The sequence below is a fragment of the Haliotis rubra genome, unplaced genomic scaffold, assembly GCF_003918875.1.
Source record: "Haliotis rubra isolate DU_JTF1 unplaced genomic scaffold, ASM391887v1 Scf219, whole genome shotgun sequence".
NCBI lineage: Eukaryota > Metazoa > Mollusca > Gastropoda > Lepetellida > Haliotidae > Haliotis > Haliotis rubra.
In genome coordinates, this window is record NW_025766214.1 from 1,186,790 (window position 1) to 1,199,265 (window position 12,476).

The 12,476-nt window shown below is 40.8% G+C and overlaps 1 protein-coding gene across 1 annotated transcript in view; it reads left to right on the top strand.

Moving 5' to 3' along the window:
• Positions 1-9,673: 9,673 nt before the first annotated feature.
• LOC124277183 (A-kinase anchor protein 9-like) overlaps positions 9,674-12,476 on the top strand; it is a 119,382-nt gene continuing 116,579 nt past the window's right edge. Inside the window, exon 1 of the mRNA XM_046712853.1 lies at positions 9,674-10,147. Within this exon, the coding sequence (XP_046568809.1) occupies positions 10,037-10,147 (111 nt within the window). The 5' untranslated portion in view covers positions 9,674-10,036. The remainder of the gene's footprint in view (positions 10,148-12,476) is intronic.

Here is a 12,476-nt window from a genome sequence, read left to right on the forward strand (position 1 = left end):
AGACATGTACATGCGCGCACGCACGTACAGGGTAGACATTCAAATATGATAAACAGACTCTGGGGATGTGAAATACTTGTGGAACGCAGGAGTTGAATCTGGCTGCCATTCATTAGATCTCTTTTGAAATACTGTCATGATGATAATGAACTGTTTGAGAGGCATTCGTTAATAATGGATACATAATCACAAAGTTGAGCAAATAAGAAAAACGCTGTGAACATGATTTTTTTTTATAATCTTCATGAAATATTCCACATGTATTACATCACTGGTAATATAAATATTCTCAGGCCTCGGCGTTCAGAGAGTTATGCCCTCATTCTACGTAGGTTATTGCTACATTTAACTCCATAAAGGGGAAGTCACTTCTTAATAACTGACGTAAATATAACATTATTGATCTTAATTATTGACATTACTGCGCATGGTTGTTATAAGTCACGCTGACACGGAATACGCTGGAAAAGACACCACTCGCTCTACAGTTATATGCAGGATGTGGATAACAAAGAAATTCCCACCCACGTGTAGAATCCGTCATTACCTGTATGTACTGTACACAAGAAGAAAAAGTAAATGTTTCTATGGCATTACAGAAATACAAACCGAATTCGAGCATCAGAAACATTTCATCTCGTCAGCAGTATAAAACAAAAAATCACTGTCATCGTCTACAGAGACCGGTCTTCGCTACGAGATGCGAGGTCATCATCTACAGAACAATGACAGGATGGCCATTGTCCTTAGAACCAATTCTTTACAATTAGATGGGAAGTTATCATCTCTGGAACAATGAGTGGACTGATATCGGAAGTATAACCCCACAGTATTGGCCATTTATCGCCTAAGAACCCACAGTCGCCACAATGATATGGTCTGTTATCGTCTATAGATCCCACAGTCGCCACAGTTGGTCTGTTAGTTTCAGTAAAACAATGAGAAGGGCAATCGCCGTCTAAAGACCCATAATAAGATACTGATCGTCCATATGATAATGAGATGGACTTGCGTGGTCTTTAGAACGCAGTCGTCACAATGAGATGGTTTGTTATCACCTACGGAACCGACAGTCGTCACAATGAGATGGTCTGTTATCGCCTACAGAACCCACGGTCGTCACAATGAGATGGTGTGCTATCGCCTACAGAACCGACAGTCGTCACAATGAAATGGTTTGTTATCACCTACAGAACCCACAGTCGTCACAATGAGATGGTGTGCTATCGCCTACAGAACCGACAGTCGTCACAATCAGATGGTTTGTTATCACCTACAGAACCGACAGTCGTCACAATGAGATGGTCTGTTATCGCTTACAGAACCGACAGTCGTCACAATCAGATGGTCTGTTATCGCTTACAGAACCGACAGTCGTCACAATCAGATGGTTTGTTATCACCTACAGAACCCACAGTCGTCACAATCAGATGGTCTGTTATCGCTTACAGAACCCACAGTCGTCACAATGAGATGGTCTGTTATCACCTACAGAACCCACAGTCGTCACAATGAGATGGTCTTTTATCGCCTACAGAACCGACAGTCGTCACAATCAGATGGTGTGTTATCACCTACAGAACCCACAGTCGTCACAATGAGATGGTCTGTTATCACCTACAGAACCCACAGTCGTCACAATGAGATGGTGGTGTGCTATCGCCTACAGAACCGACAGTCGTCACAATGAGATGGTCGTTATCTACAGAACCCACAGTCGTCACAATGAGATGGTCTGTTATCGCCTACAGAACCGACAGTCGTCACAATGAGATGGTCTGTTATCGCCTACAGAACCGACAGTCGTCACAATGAGATGGTGTGTTATCGCCTACAGAACCGACAGTCGTCACAATGAGATGGTGTGTTATCGCCTACAGAACCGACAGTCGTCACAATGAGATGATCTGTTATCACCTACAGATGATGGTCTGTTATCGCTTCACAGAACCGACAGTCGTCACAATGGTGGTGTGTTATCGCTTACAGAACCCACAGTCGTCACAATGAGATGGTCTGTTATCGCCTACAGAATCACAGTCGTCATTAATCAGATGGTGTGCTTTCGCCTACAGAACCGACAGTCGTCACAATGGGATGGTTTGTTATCACCTACAGAACCCACAGTCGTCACAATGAGATGGTCTGTTATCGCCTACAGAACCGACAGTCGTCACAATGAGGGAGGATGGTGTGCTATCGCCTACAGAACCGACAGTCGTCACAATGAGATGGTTTGTTATCACCTACAGAACCCACAGTCGTCACAATGAGATGGTCTGTTATCGCTTACAGAACCGACAGTCGTCACAATCAGTTGGTGTGCTATCGCCTACAGAACCGACAGTCGTCACAATCAGATGGTTTGTTATCACCTACAGAACCCACAGTCGTCACAATGAGATGGTCTGTTATCGCTTACAGAACCGACAGTCGTCACAATGAGATGGTCTTTTATCGCTTACAGAACCGACAGTCGTCACAATGAGATGGTTTGTTATCACCTACAGAACCCACAGTCGTCACAATGAGATGGTCTGTTATCGCCTACAGAACCGACAGTCGTCACAATGAGATGGTCTGTTATCACCTACAGAACCGACAGTCGTCACAATGAGATGGTCTGTTATCGCCTACAGAACCGACAGTCGTCACAATGAGATGGTCTGTTATCGCCTACAGAATCGACAGTCGTCACAATCAGATGGTGTGCAATCGCCTACAGAACCGACAGTCGTCACAATGAGATGGTCTGTTATCGCCTACAGAACCGATAGTCGTCACAATCAGATGGTGTGCTATCGCCTACAGAACCGACAGTCGTCACAATGAGATGGTCTGTTATCCCCTACAGAACCGACAGTCGTCACAATGAGATGGTCTGTTATCCCCTACAGAACCGACAGTCGTCACAATCAGATGGTCTGTTATCACCTACAGAACCGACAGTCGTCACAATGAAATGGTCTGTTATCGCCTACAATACCGACAGTCGTCACAATGAGATGGTTTGTTATCACCTACAGAACCGACAGTCGTCACAATGAGATGGTCTGTTATCGCCTACAGAACCGACAGTCGTCACAATGAGATGGTGTGCTATCGCCTACAGAACCCACGGTCGTCACAATGAGATGGTGTGCTATCGCCTACAGAACCGACAGTCGTCACAATGAGATGGTGTGCTATCGCCTACAGAACCGACAGTCGTCACAATCAGATGGTCTGTTATCACCTACAGAACAATGAGATGATCTATAGACCACTTAGGCTGAAGGGGTCGTTGTCGGCACAGGTACTACAGATACGTGCCCCAGGTACGTTTCTGTATACAGATACGTATCCTAAACAAAGTCAAAATACAGAAACGTACCATACCATATTCCGCAATCCAAAACCGAAACCATATGTAGTTGTTCCCGTTCAACTGATTCCGAGTGGTATTCATGTGCATTGCGAAATATCCGTTACTGTGTATTCTCATTATTTACATAACGCAATCAAATGTATCTAATACGACAGTATGACAGTTCCGATCAAGAATACGACACAGTGGGAATGGAATCTTCCTAGGGTACGTTTCTGTATTCTCATTATGGCCAAGGTACGTTTCTTTTTACATCAAGCACCTGTATACAGAAACGTACCTGGGGTACATATCTGTAGTACCCGTGCCGACAACGACCCCTTCAGCACCACTTAGACTATTTCCGTCTACAGAACCAGAAATGGGAATCGTTCATAGATGACAGTCATCACAATTGGGGGAGGTACATAGAACCTATGAGACGGACTGTCGTGGTATGTGGACCCAGTTATCACAATAAGATGTATGGCCATTGTCTGTACAACACACACTTCAAGACGACTTTCGTCGTCTGTAGAACCCAGTCATCACTGCCAGAAAGTTAACAACAGGGCGTGCGTGTGTGCGTGCGCGCGGAAAGTTTTAAATGACCATATTGAAACTCTCGTGAAAACGGGTGAAAATGAACTGTGCAAAAGTCATGGGGATGTTAATGAAACAATCAGATTATATTTAGTTTCAGTTTTTTTATCGTGCAAACCTTGCCACATCTTCTTTCCATCATCGGGGGCGGTGGGGTAGCCTAGTGGTTAAAGCGTTGGCTCGTCACGCCGAAGACCGGGTTCGATTCCCCACATGGGCACAATGTGTTAAGCCCATTTCTGGTGTCCCCCGCCGTGATATTGCTGGAATATTGCTAAAAGCGGCGTAAAACTAAACTCAGTCAGTCAGTCTTTCCATCATCGATAAGAAGAGCCATGCAGCAAGAAATATGATTCAGGGGAGACAATCGCGTATGTCCTATTGACGGAGTGGAGCGCATTTCTTGTAATCGAAGACCGCACAAAATCATTATCTGCACCTGGACACAATTTCGGTAGTTCAATATACCATAAATCTTGAGTTAAATGCGAAAAATGCGAGTGGTCTGTTCCATGTTATGTATTATAATCTGCAAAGTAACAAGCGTTTGAAAGAAAACGACTACTCCGAAGTAATATGAACACTTTGTATAATACGTCAGTATGCTCAAGGTTTCCCCCACACGCAATTCAAGTGAGGAAAAACAAAACGCATACTGTGTTTATGAAACGAACACCTTGATGACACTTTACTCAGTTATTCTCGGCATCCGGTTTTCGTAAATAGGAATGTTAAATCAATGCCTTGAACAAATCAATCTTACCAATGCGGTGTGTCAATGATTATAGGAAAGGTTGGTTATAAAGTCAACTAGGATTGACTGGCAAAGCCAATGCAGTCGTTCCACGAAACATACGCTGCATCAGTATGCACTTGGTCCGATGTAAGGTTTCTTACATACAAGAGGAGAAACAATGTTGATTTATTTGTTGACTGACGAGCTGATTTCTTGAAGTCACTTTGCCAAAATGACGTGCACAACGAAGTTGACGTAGAAGAGATATAATGTGCCCATATTAGTGTTGGGAATTGGTTAAAAGCTCATAATTGATGATTGGTTCATTACCACCGATCAATCATCGAAAATAATTGGTTAGCGTTATTTATGAAATTTGTTAATGCACCAAAAATAAGGAAAAAACATGTAGATATTTTGGGGTTTGGGGAAAAATTTCACATCTTTAAAGTATGACTAGTATGTTAGGAACATAAATCTCTTGGTGTCTTTAAGATAAATTCAATCATGACTTGGAACGCTTGTAGTGCTTATGAAATGTAACAGACAAAACCAACCTTGCGAAAAATATTGTTGATGAAAACAAGTGTTCCAGAATTGTTTGTGTTCGATTATGAGAAAACATGATCGATTGTTTGGTCGTTTAGTCACTGCGACCAATCTTCGATTATTTAAATTAATCGGATCACCACTAGTCCATACTGCATTATTTTCAAATTTCGGTCTAAAGTATTTAATCAAGACAACATTCACTTGTTCGCCAGTGCCAGATAATGTACTGTGTTATGATAATGTGACTGCTATTTAGCCGAAGCCTATACACGCCCCTTTGATGACACAAGACGTTGCCAGACTTTGGTGATATGACATTTACGAACAGTGTTCATGGTAGGAATGTGAATATCAGCCAGATATATCAACAATATCACAGCGTATAATTGCGTATAACCCTCTAATCATGACTTTACAAGGATTTATCCATGAAAGATCATCCGCAGGGGCTGCGGGGTAGCCTAGTGGTTAACGCGTTAGCTTGTCACGCCGAAGGCCCGGATTCGATTCCCCACATGGTAGACTAACAACTAGTCTCTGAAATGAACATATTTTACTGAAAAACGTTATATAATAGTAAAATAAAATAAATATAATGAAACGGAGCCCTGAGACTTTCTTCATTTTCAGAAGCTGAGGAAATCGAGACTTGACACATTTTCTAGACTTGCGTGGGCTTTCTTGGATATATTTGCTTCAGGGTCTGTACGACAGACTACCCACATGGGTACAATGTGTGAAGTCTTACGACATGCATGGGTTACTGTAGACCAATTCTAGCCCCGATCTTCACGGGTCTGTGCCATTTAACCAACAGTATTTAGTACACATATGTTAAAAAAATATGACACTGAACGGAATATTGACAGGTTCCTGCTGAACACGGACTCGTCCGCGGCGTTATATATATATATATAACTACCCACATTGTCTTAAACAGACGCATATAGTGCTGTCTTGTTTTAGTTATTTGATTAATGTCTACAGGTTTCGGGAGTTAAGTCAATTGTGTCAACATAATGGGGGTTTTGTGAGGACTGGAAACATTATGACTGTCGCACTGTTGAGTGTGAGCTTAATAGCCGATACGTGAGAGCATAAATATGTCACTTTGGCAGAGAAAAAGTGCACGGTGTACGCGCCGTCGAAGCGAGGAGAAACTCGGTCAAAATCATTTCCTACAGGGAATTCCTTTGCCGGTTACAATTCATAATTACATCTATATCTCGTCTAGCGGGGAAATGCCAGTGATACCTGCCTACAAATAGGCACATCATCCGCTCAATTCTACTATAATGCGCTTGTACCAGTATCGTGTTCTATATACTACTGTATAAGTTGAGTGAAGGAACGATTGTGTTCGGCTTACGTATACAATATTATACTCATGCTTGTTTGCTGTTACGATGCACTAGCTCAATTCTACTATATAATACACTTAGACCAGTATTATGTTCTATATACTGTCGCTAGTCACGCCGAAGGCCCGGGTTCGATTCCCCACATGGGTACAATGTGTGAAGCCCATCTCTGGTGTTCCCACCGTGATATTGCTGGAGTATTGCTAAAAGCGGCGTAAAACCATACTCACTCACATATATAACGTGAGTGAGGTAACGATATTATACTCATGCTTGTTCGCTGTTACGTTACACTCAGTGCTATTCCAGCTATACGAGGGCGGTCGGTACATAATTAAGTAAGTCTTGACCAGACAATCCAGTGACTTACATCATGAGCACTGACCTACGCAATTGTATACTACGATATGCATGAACCAAATGGGCGTGTCTGACCACCCGATCACTTTGGATGGCTTTCACGACAAGCATCGGTTATTGAAGACTAGTTCAGTCATAATGACTGTACATGGACACCAACATTACCACTCACATATAATGTAGATACAAGGGAGGTTCTAAACAAGTGGTTCGCTCGTCACGCGGAAGACACAGGTTCGATTCCTCACTTGGGTACTATGCGTGAAGCCCATTTCTGGTGTCCCCGCCTCGATATTGCTAGAATAATGCTAAAAGCGGCGTAAAACTTAACTCACTCACTCTAAACGATGCATATCGATTGCTTACCATACATTCATACCAATATCCCTGGCAAGACATTGATAGTTGTGTCTGCATCGGGAATGAATAAATAATGTCGACTTTGTTGTGGTATTGAACGGGAGTGTATAAATGATGGAAAACATGTTTCAGCTAAATTCTGAAGGAAGAAAAGGAAAATTTGGATTTTATGGAATGCGCGTTATCTTTATCATAATGTTAACTTTCTTACAGTCTGAGTAAAATAAAAACATATTATAAGAGCGCACATATTTTTAAAATATTTTTTCAAGTTCAACTTTATCATAGAAACTTAAGAAGATATGCTATTTTCTGCTTGAAATATACCCCCAAACGCAGCTGTACTTAGATGTGATGTGAATGTTCTTTTCATTATATGGGCTTTCAGTTAACATCCGGCGGAAGCATGTTGTAAGTAACAAGTACTTCTTTTCACAAACAATGTATAAAAAAATAAGATATCCACAGTACATTTTAAATTACGAAATTCTATGGTAGAGTGTGTAATACACGTATAATAACACCATATATGACTAAATCATTTGTAGGGATGTTCATAACAGTAGCTGCCGTGGTGATGCCGAGTTAGACTATGGGTCCTCAAGAATCTATTGTCGTATATATGAGGTTGGTTGGTTGGTTATTTAACGCCGCGCTCTGCAATGTTCCCGCTATATGGCGGCGGTCTGTAAATAATCGAGTCTGGACCAGACAGTCCAGTGATCAACAGCATGAGCATCAATCTACGCTATTGGGATACGATGACAAGTGTCAACCAAGTCAGCGAGCCTGACTGCCCGATCCCGTTAGTCGCCTTTGACGACAAGCATGGGTTGCTGAAGATCAATTTTAACCAGGATCTTTACGGGTCTTGTCGTATGAGGAGACTTAATGATTGTTAGGCTGGTGACTTATAATTGGTTGACTGTATGGCAATGTATGGCATCGAAAACGAATTGTACAACGATGCTCAGGATATCAATCACTGGATTGTCTGCCACAGACTCGACTTTACACAGACCGCCACCATACGACCTAAACATATTTTAATGGTAAATACAAAAGACTAAAGCAAAACAATAACACATGACAAAACCGCTCCCGCTTTTCCACAAGCCAGCATCCGCTCTTGGACACTCATCTGTAACAATTTATAGCCAAGATGAAGCACCTGAGATATGATGGGGACCTACGTCATTGCCAGGTGAAAACGTGCATCATTTACAGGTAACCTGCGTAATATACACAGTCCATTGTCAGTCAGCCGTCTGTTGTTACGTGTTGATAACTGTCTTGGTGGTTGTATATGTTGTATATGTTGAGTATGAGTTAATTGGTATGTTTTTGACATTTTCCATTTGTACAACGCATGAGGATGGTAATCACTCAGATTGCGGATAGGGCAACATGCATCTTAATCCCTGATCCATGAACACACTGTGGCAAAATAAAACAATATGTTTATTTTCATTCGACAGATCACAAGATGTCGTGAATTGTCGAGCATATCTCAGTTAATAATTTGAAATGTATAAAAAAACTAGTCAAATAAGTAATTCATTTGACAACCACGCCCCCACCACTTATCTTCCTTCCTCCACGTGTATTGTTTTCCTCTGTTATTAACTTAAAAATATACGTTATCTAACCAACAACACTGGATTTATTGCGAATTTAGAAGATTTACAGATGTACACACCATAACTGTCAGTTTTAAAACGAATCTCTGCCTGTGTATATTTTAACCATGACATTTACATAATTTCTCATATCAGATTATGCGCAATATATTAAGTTTCTCGGGTTACTATACACTGTAACGCAATCGTCCATGTTTTCATTATACATTAACTATTGGTTCTTACATGTTTTGGGTTTAACGTGTAGTGTATTACAAACATGGTGTTTTTAATGTAAACATAACTGAGGATTGACGCTTTATCATGTAAATTTAAATTTGAATTCAAACTTCAACACATAGTGTTATCAGTGACAATGTCACTCACTTTTGGCTGTACAAAAATACAAATGGAAGAAGATTAATAAACCTATCTATCACCAATGGGGGTATCACCCACGTGTAACTAGTCAGTGATAATTCTCTTGTTTATGTCGTAACGGTGTTTCCGAATACCTTATCATTGAAAAAGAGATTAAGAAACGTGAGCCGATCCTTTAGCTCTCTCCCAGTTTTCTCGCCCTGAGAGTATTGAGTTTATTATCTGCCCTTTGTGACGACAGACGCTCCTCCGTATCAATGCGCGTTGTTTTTGTCGGCACGCATTTTACGCATATGTCACACTATACATTATGCCATACAAGTAGAACTCCTGCCATAACCCCATCAGATGTTCAGCTAAACTCACAAAACCATTTGTTTTTGCACAACTACCACGACAGCACGGAACTATATTTTGCCTCCGAGGTCGACCGCCTCTCTCCTGATCGCTCCGCTAATTACTCTTCTGAAGACCGCAATAGACTGTCGGAATATAGCGACTGGACAGTCAGAAGTCCGGCGTTGTTTTCTTTGATTGGCTTTTCCTCCACGGAAATATAAGATGGCTTTTTAGCAGTTGATGATATTTACCTTGATTGTTTATGTGATTATGTGGGATGCAACATAACCTACCTGTATGTCGGAGCGTGTGAAAGCTTGGTGACAGGTTTACCTGCCAATATCTTGTGGTCATCCCATTTGGAATGTAAACACCCAACATGGCTTCTAAGTGTCGAAAGTTTGTGCCTAACATTTTCAATAAGACTAAGTGTCAAAACTGCTTCGGAGCTAAGGAAAACCATTCCGCGGAGGCTTTGGAAAATAATAAGGTGAGAATATTATCGTACCGATACGGAGCACGATGTGTTTGAATCGTCTTCGCATGTGTCAGAATGTTTTATTGCATGTGCATTTCACATGTTGAGTGCTGGTGAACTACGTGAAAATGATTCTGCTGCAATACCCTCATCACCAACTCAATATACAACAGTCGGGCCGTCCATTCGTGTTAAATCCAAAACAACGTGCTGTCAGCATTTTGATGGGCGGTCTTATGTAAACAAAACAATATATTAACCTTCGTAATTGGAAATTTTACATAGTTGCACAATTTTATTCAGAATGAATAAGTCGACCATTCCCATTGTTGATACACACTTGGAGAATGTTACACGCCGCGTATTTGTTAAACATTGTTATCGAAGGGGTGTGTTAACTTTGTATTTCACATAGGAGTGACATGTGCCTTTTGATATATGGCCTATCATAACAGATGACTCAGTATATATATTCATTTTCACCTTAAACTGCTATCTCAGGGAGTGTGAAAACCATGATACCTTCACTGGTAGATGACTTAGGATTTTCTAACCTTAGCACATTCGGAACATGTTTCTTTCTTATGATTATTCTTGAGACATCTGAATATGTGTGTTGAAAACACTGACGTACATAGATTACGTCTTTGCTGAATTGAATTTCCTTCGCTACAAAAACTTACAGAAACAGGTTATGGTCAACCAGGGTACAATCATGTTGATCTGTTGTGTTTAGAATTTGAACGTTTTACTACATCCTACTCCATGGAAATAAGCACTTGACATTTGAACTATCAAAAATCTAAAGGCGTTGTACTTTTACAAGGTTTCTAAAGGTCACCTATGGGTGGAAATGATCTCTTGACTTTAAAAATATTCTCGAAGATAAAATGAAAAAGAGTTAGCTGAAATGGGCTGCATGCCAAATGATCTTGGTTGCAGGGATGCACCAAGTGTGTGTCTCCTCTGAGGCAAGTAATTATTACAGCATAGTATACATACTAGAGACAGTGCCATGCAGTGGTGGCTATACCAGGAGCTTGCATTCCTTGTTGCTCCTGGACCCGTTGTCACTGGAGGGCACCAAAAATGTACCATTACACTAACAAGATGTTTCAAGGATACAACACTTTGATCATGATGATGCTAACAAGATGTATTTTAAGAGACACTGTACTCCGATCATGTTGAAGCTAAGAAAGTTACTTTCAGCCACTTAAAGGGACCCTCAGTCCGTGACTTTGGTCCCTTGTCTTGTAAAATATATTTCTATTTTGCTGAGCTGAAATAAGTCATAGTAATTTTTGGCAAGATAGACTACTGATCGATCGTTTTGGTACTGTGGAGGTATTCTAGGGATCCGTTACTTCTATGCCAACAAGACATAGAAATAAACATGATAATGGAATGTCTGTGATGATGTTAATCATGGGTTTATAGGACGTGTAATCCTGCGTCCCATACGCATACAAATTGACAATGGACGCAACAAAATTTATTAGCTCGTCCTCTGGGACTCAGAAAAAGTCCAAATACTTTTTGTAAAAATTCCATCAAGTGACTATAAGTTATCACTGAGTTTCCTACTAGTTGGGTTATGGTATTATTTGCAATTCAATTACTGTAACAATGTGATTATCGTGATACACAATACAATAACAGTATTAATTATAATATTTAAGTGTCTGGGACCCCCATTTTGTTGTCAAGGACCCCTGAAACTTAAAGAGTATGAGTCCCAGGGACCCTCAAATACATGACTCAAGGTAAATCCCTGGTTAATGCTAACAATATATTTTACTGGACTTGCCACTTTGATGCAGCAGCAAGACATTATTCCGACATTGTATAATTGTTACTTTGATGATGCTGGTGGTAATAATTAAGGTCTTTTGAGGAATTTGTTATAACAGAATATTGTACTTTGATGTTTATAACATAAATTATTAAGGGATAAGTGAAAGGGATAATGAGAGATGTATTACACTGTTTTAAAGGTCATGATTATTACTAAATAGTTGAGAACGGTACACAAGTTGTATGTGAAGATCAGTTCCAATATGGACTATTTTCTCTGTAAGTCAAAGTCCATTAAGAGCCTCAGTGTCGCATAATGATGTCATGAAACTTTTGTGGATGACAGCATCTTAAATGTGAAACAATGTTTTCAGGGCAGATTCATGTGAAAGAAGTAGCCCTGAAGCAGCATAACCAATAAAGAAGTTTGTTATACATAAATGTTTATTGTCACCGTTCACTTCCAACTTTTATAGGGGCGGTGGGGTAGCCTAATGGTTAAAGCGTTGGCTCGTCACGCAGAAGACCCGGGTTCGAATCCCCA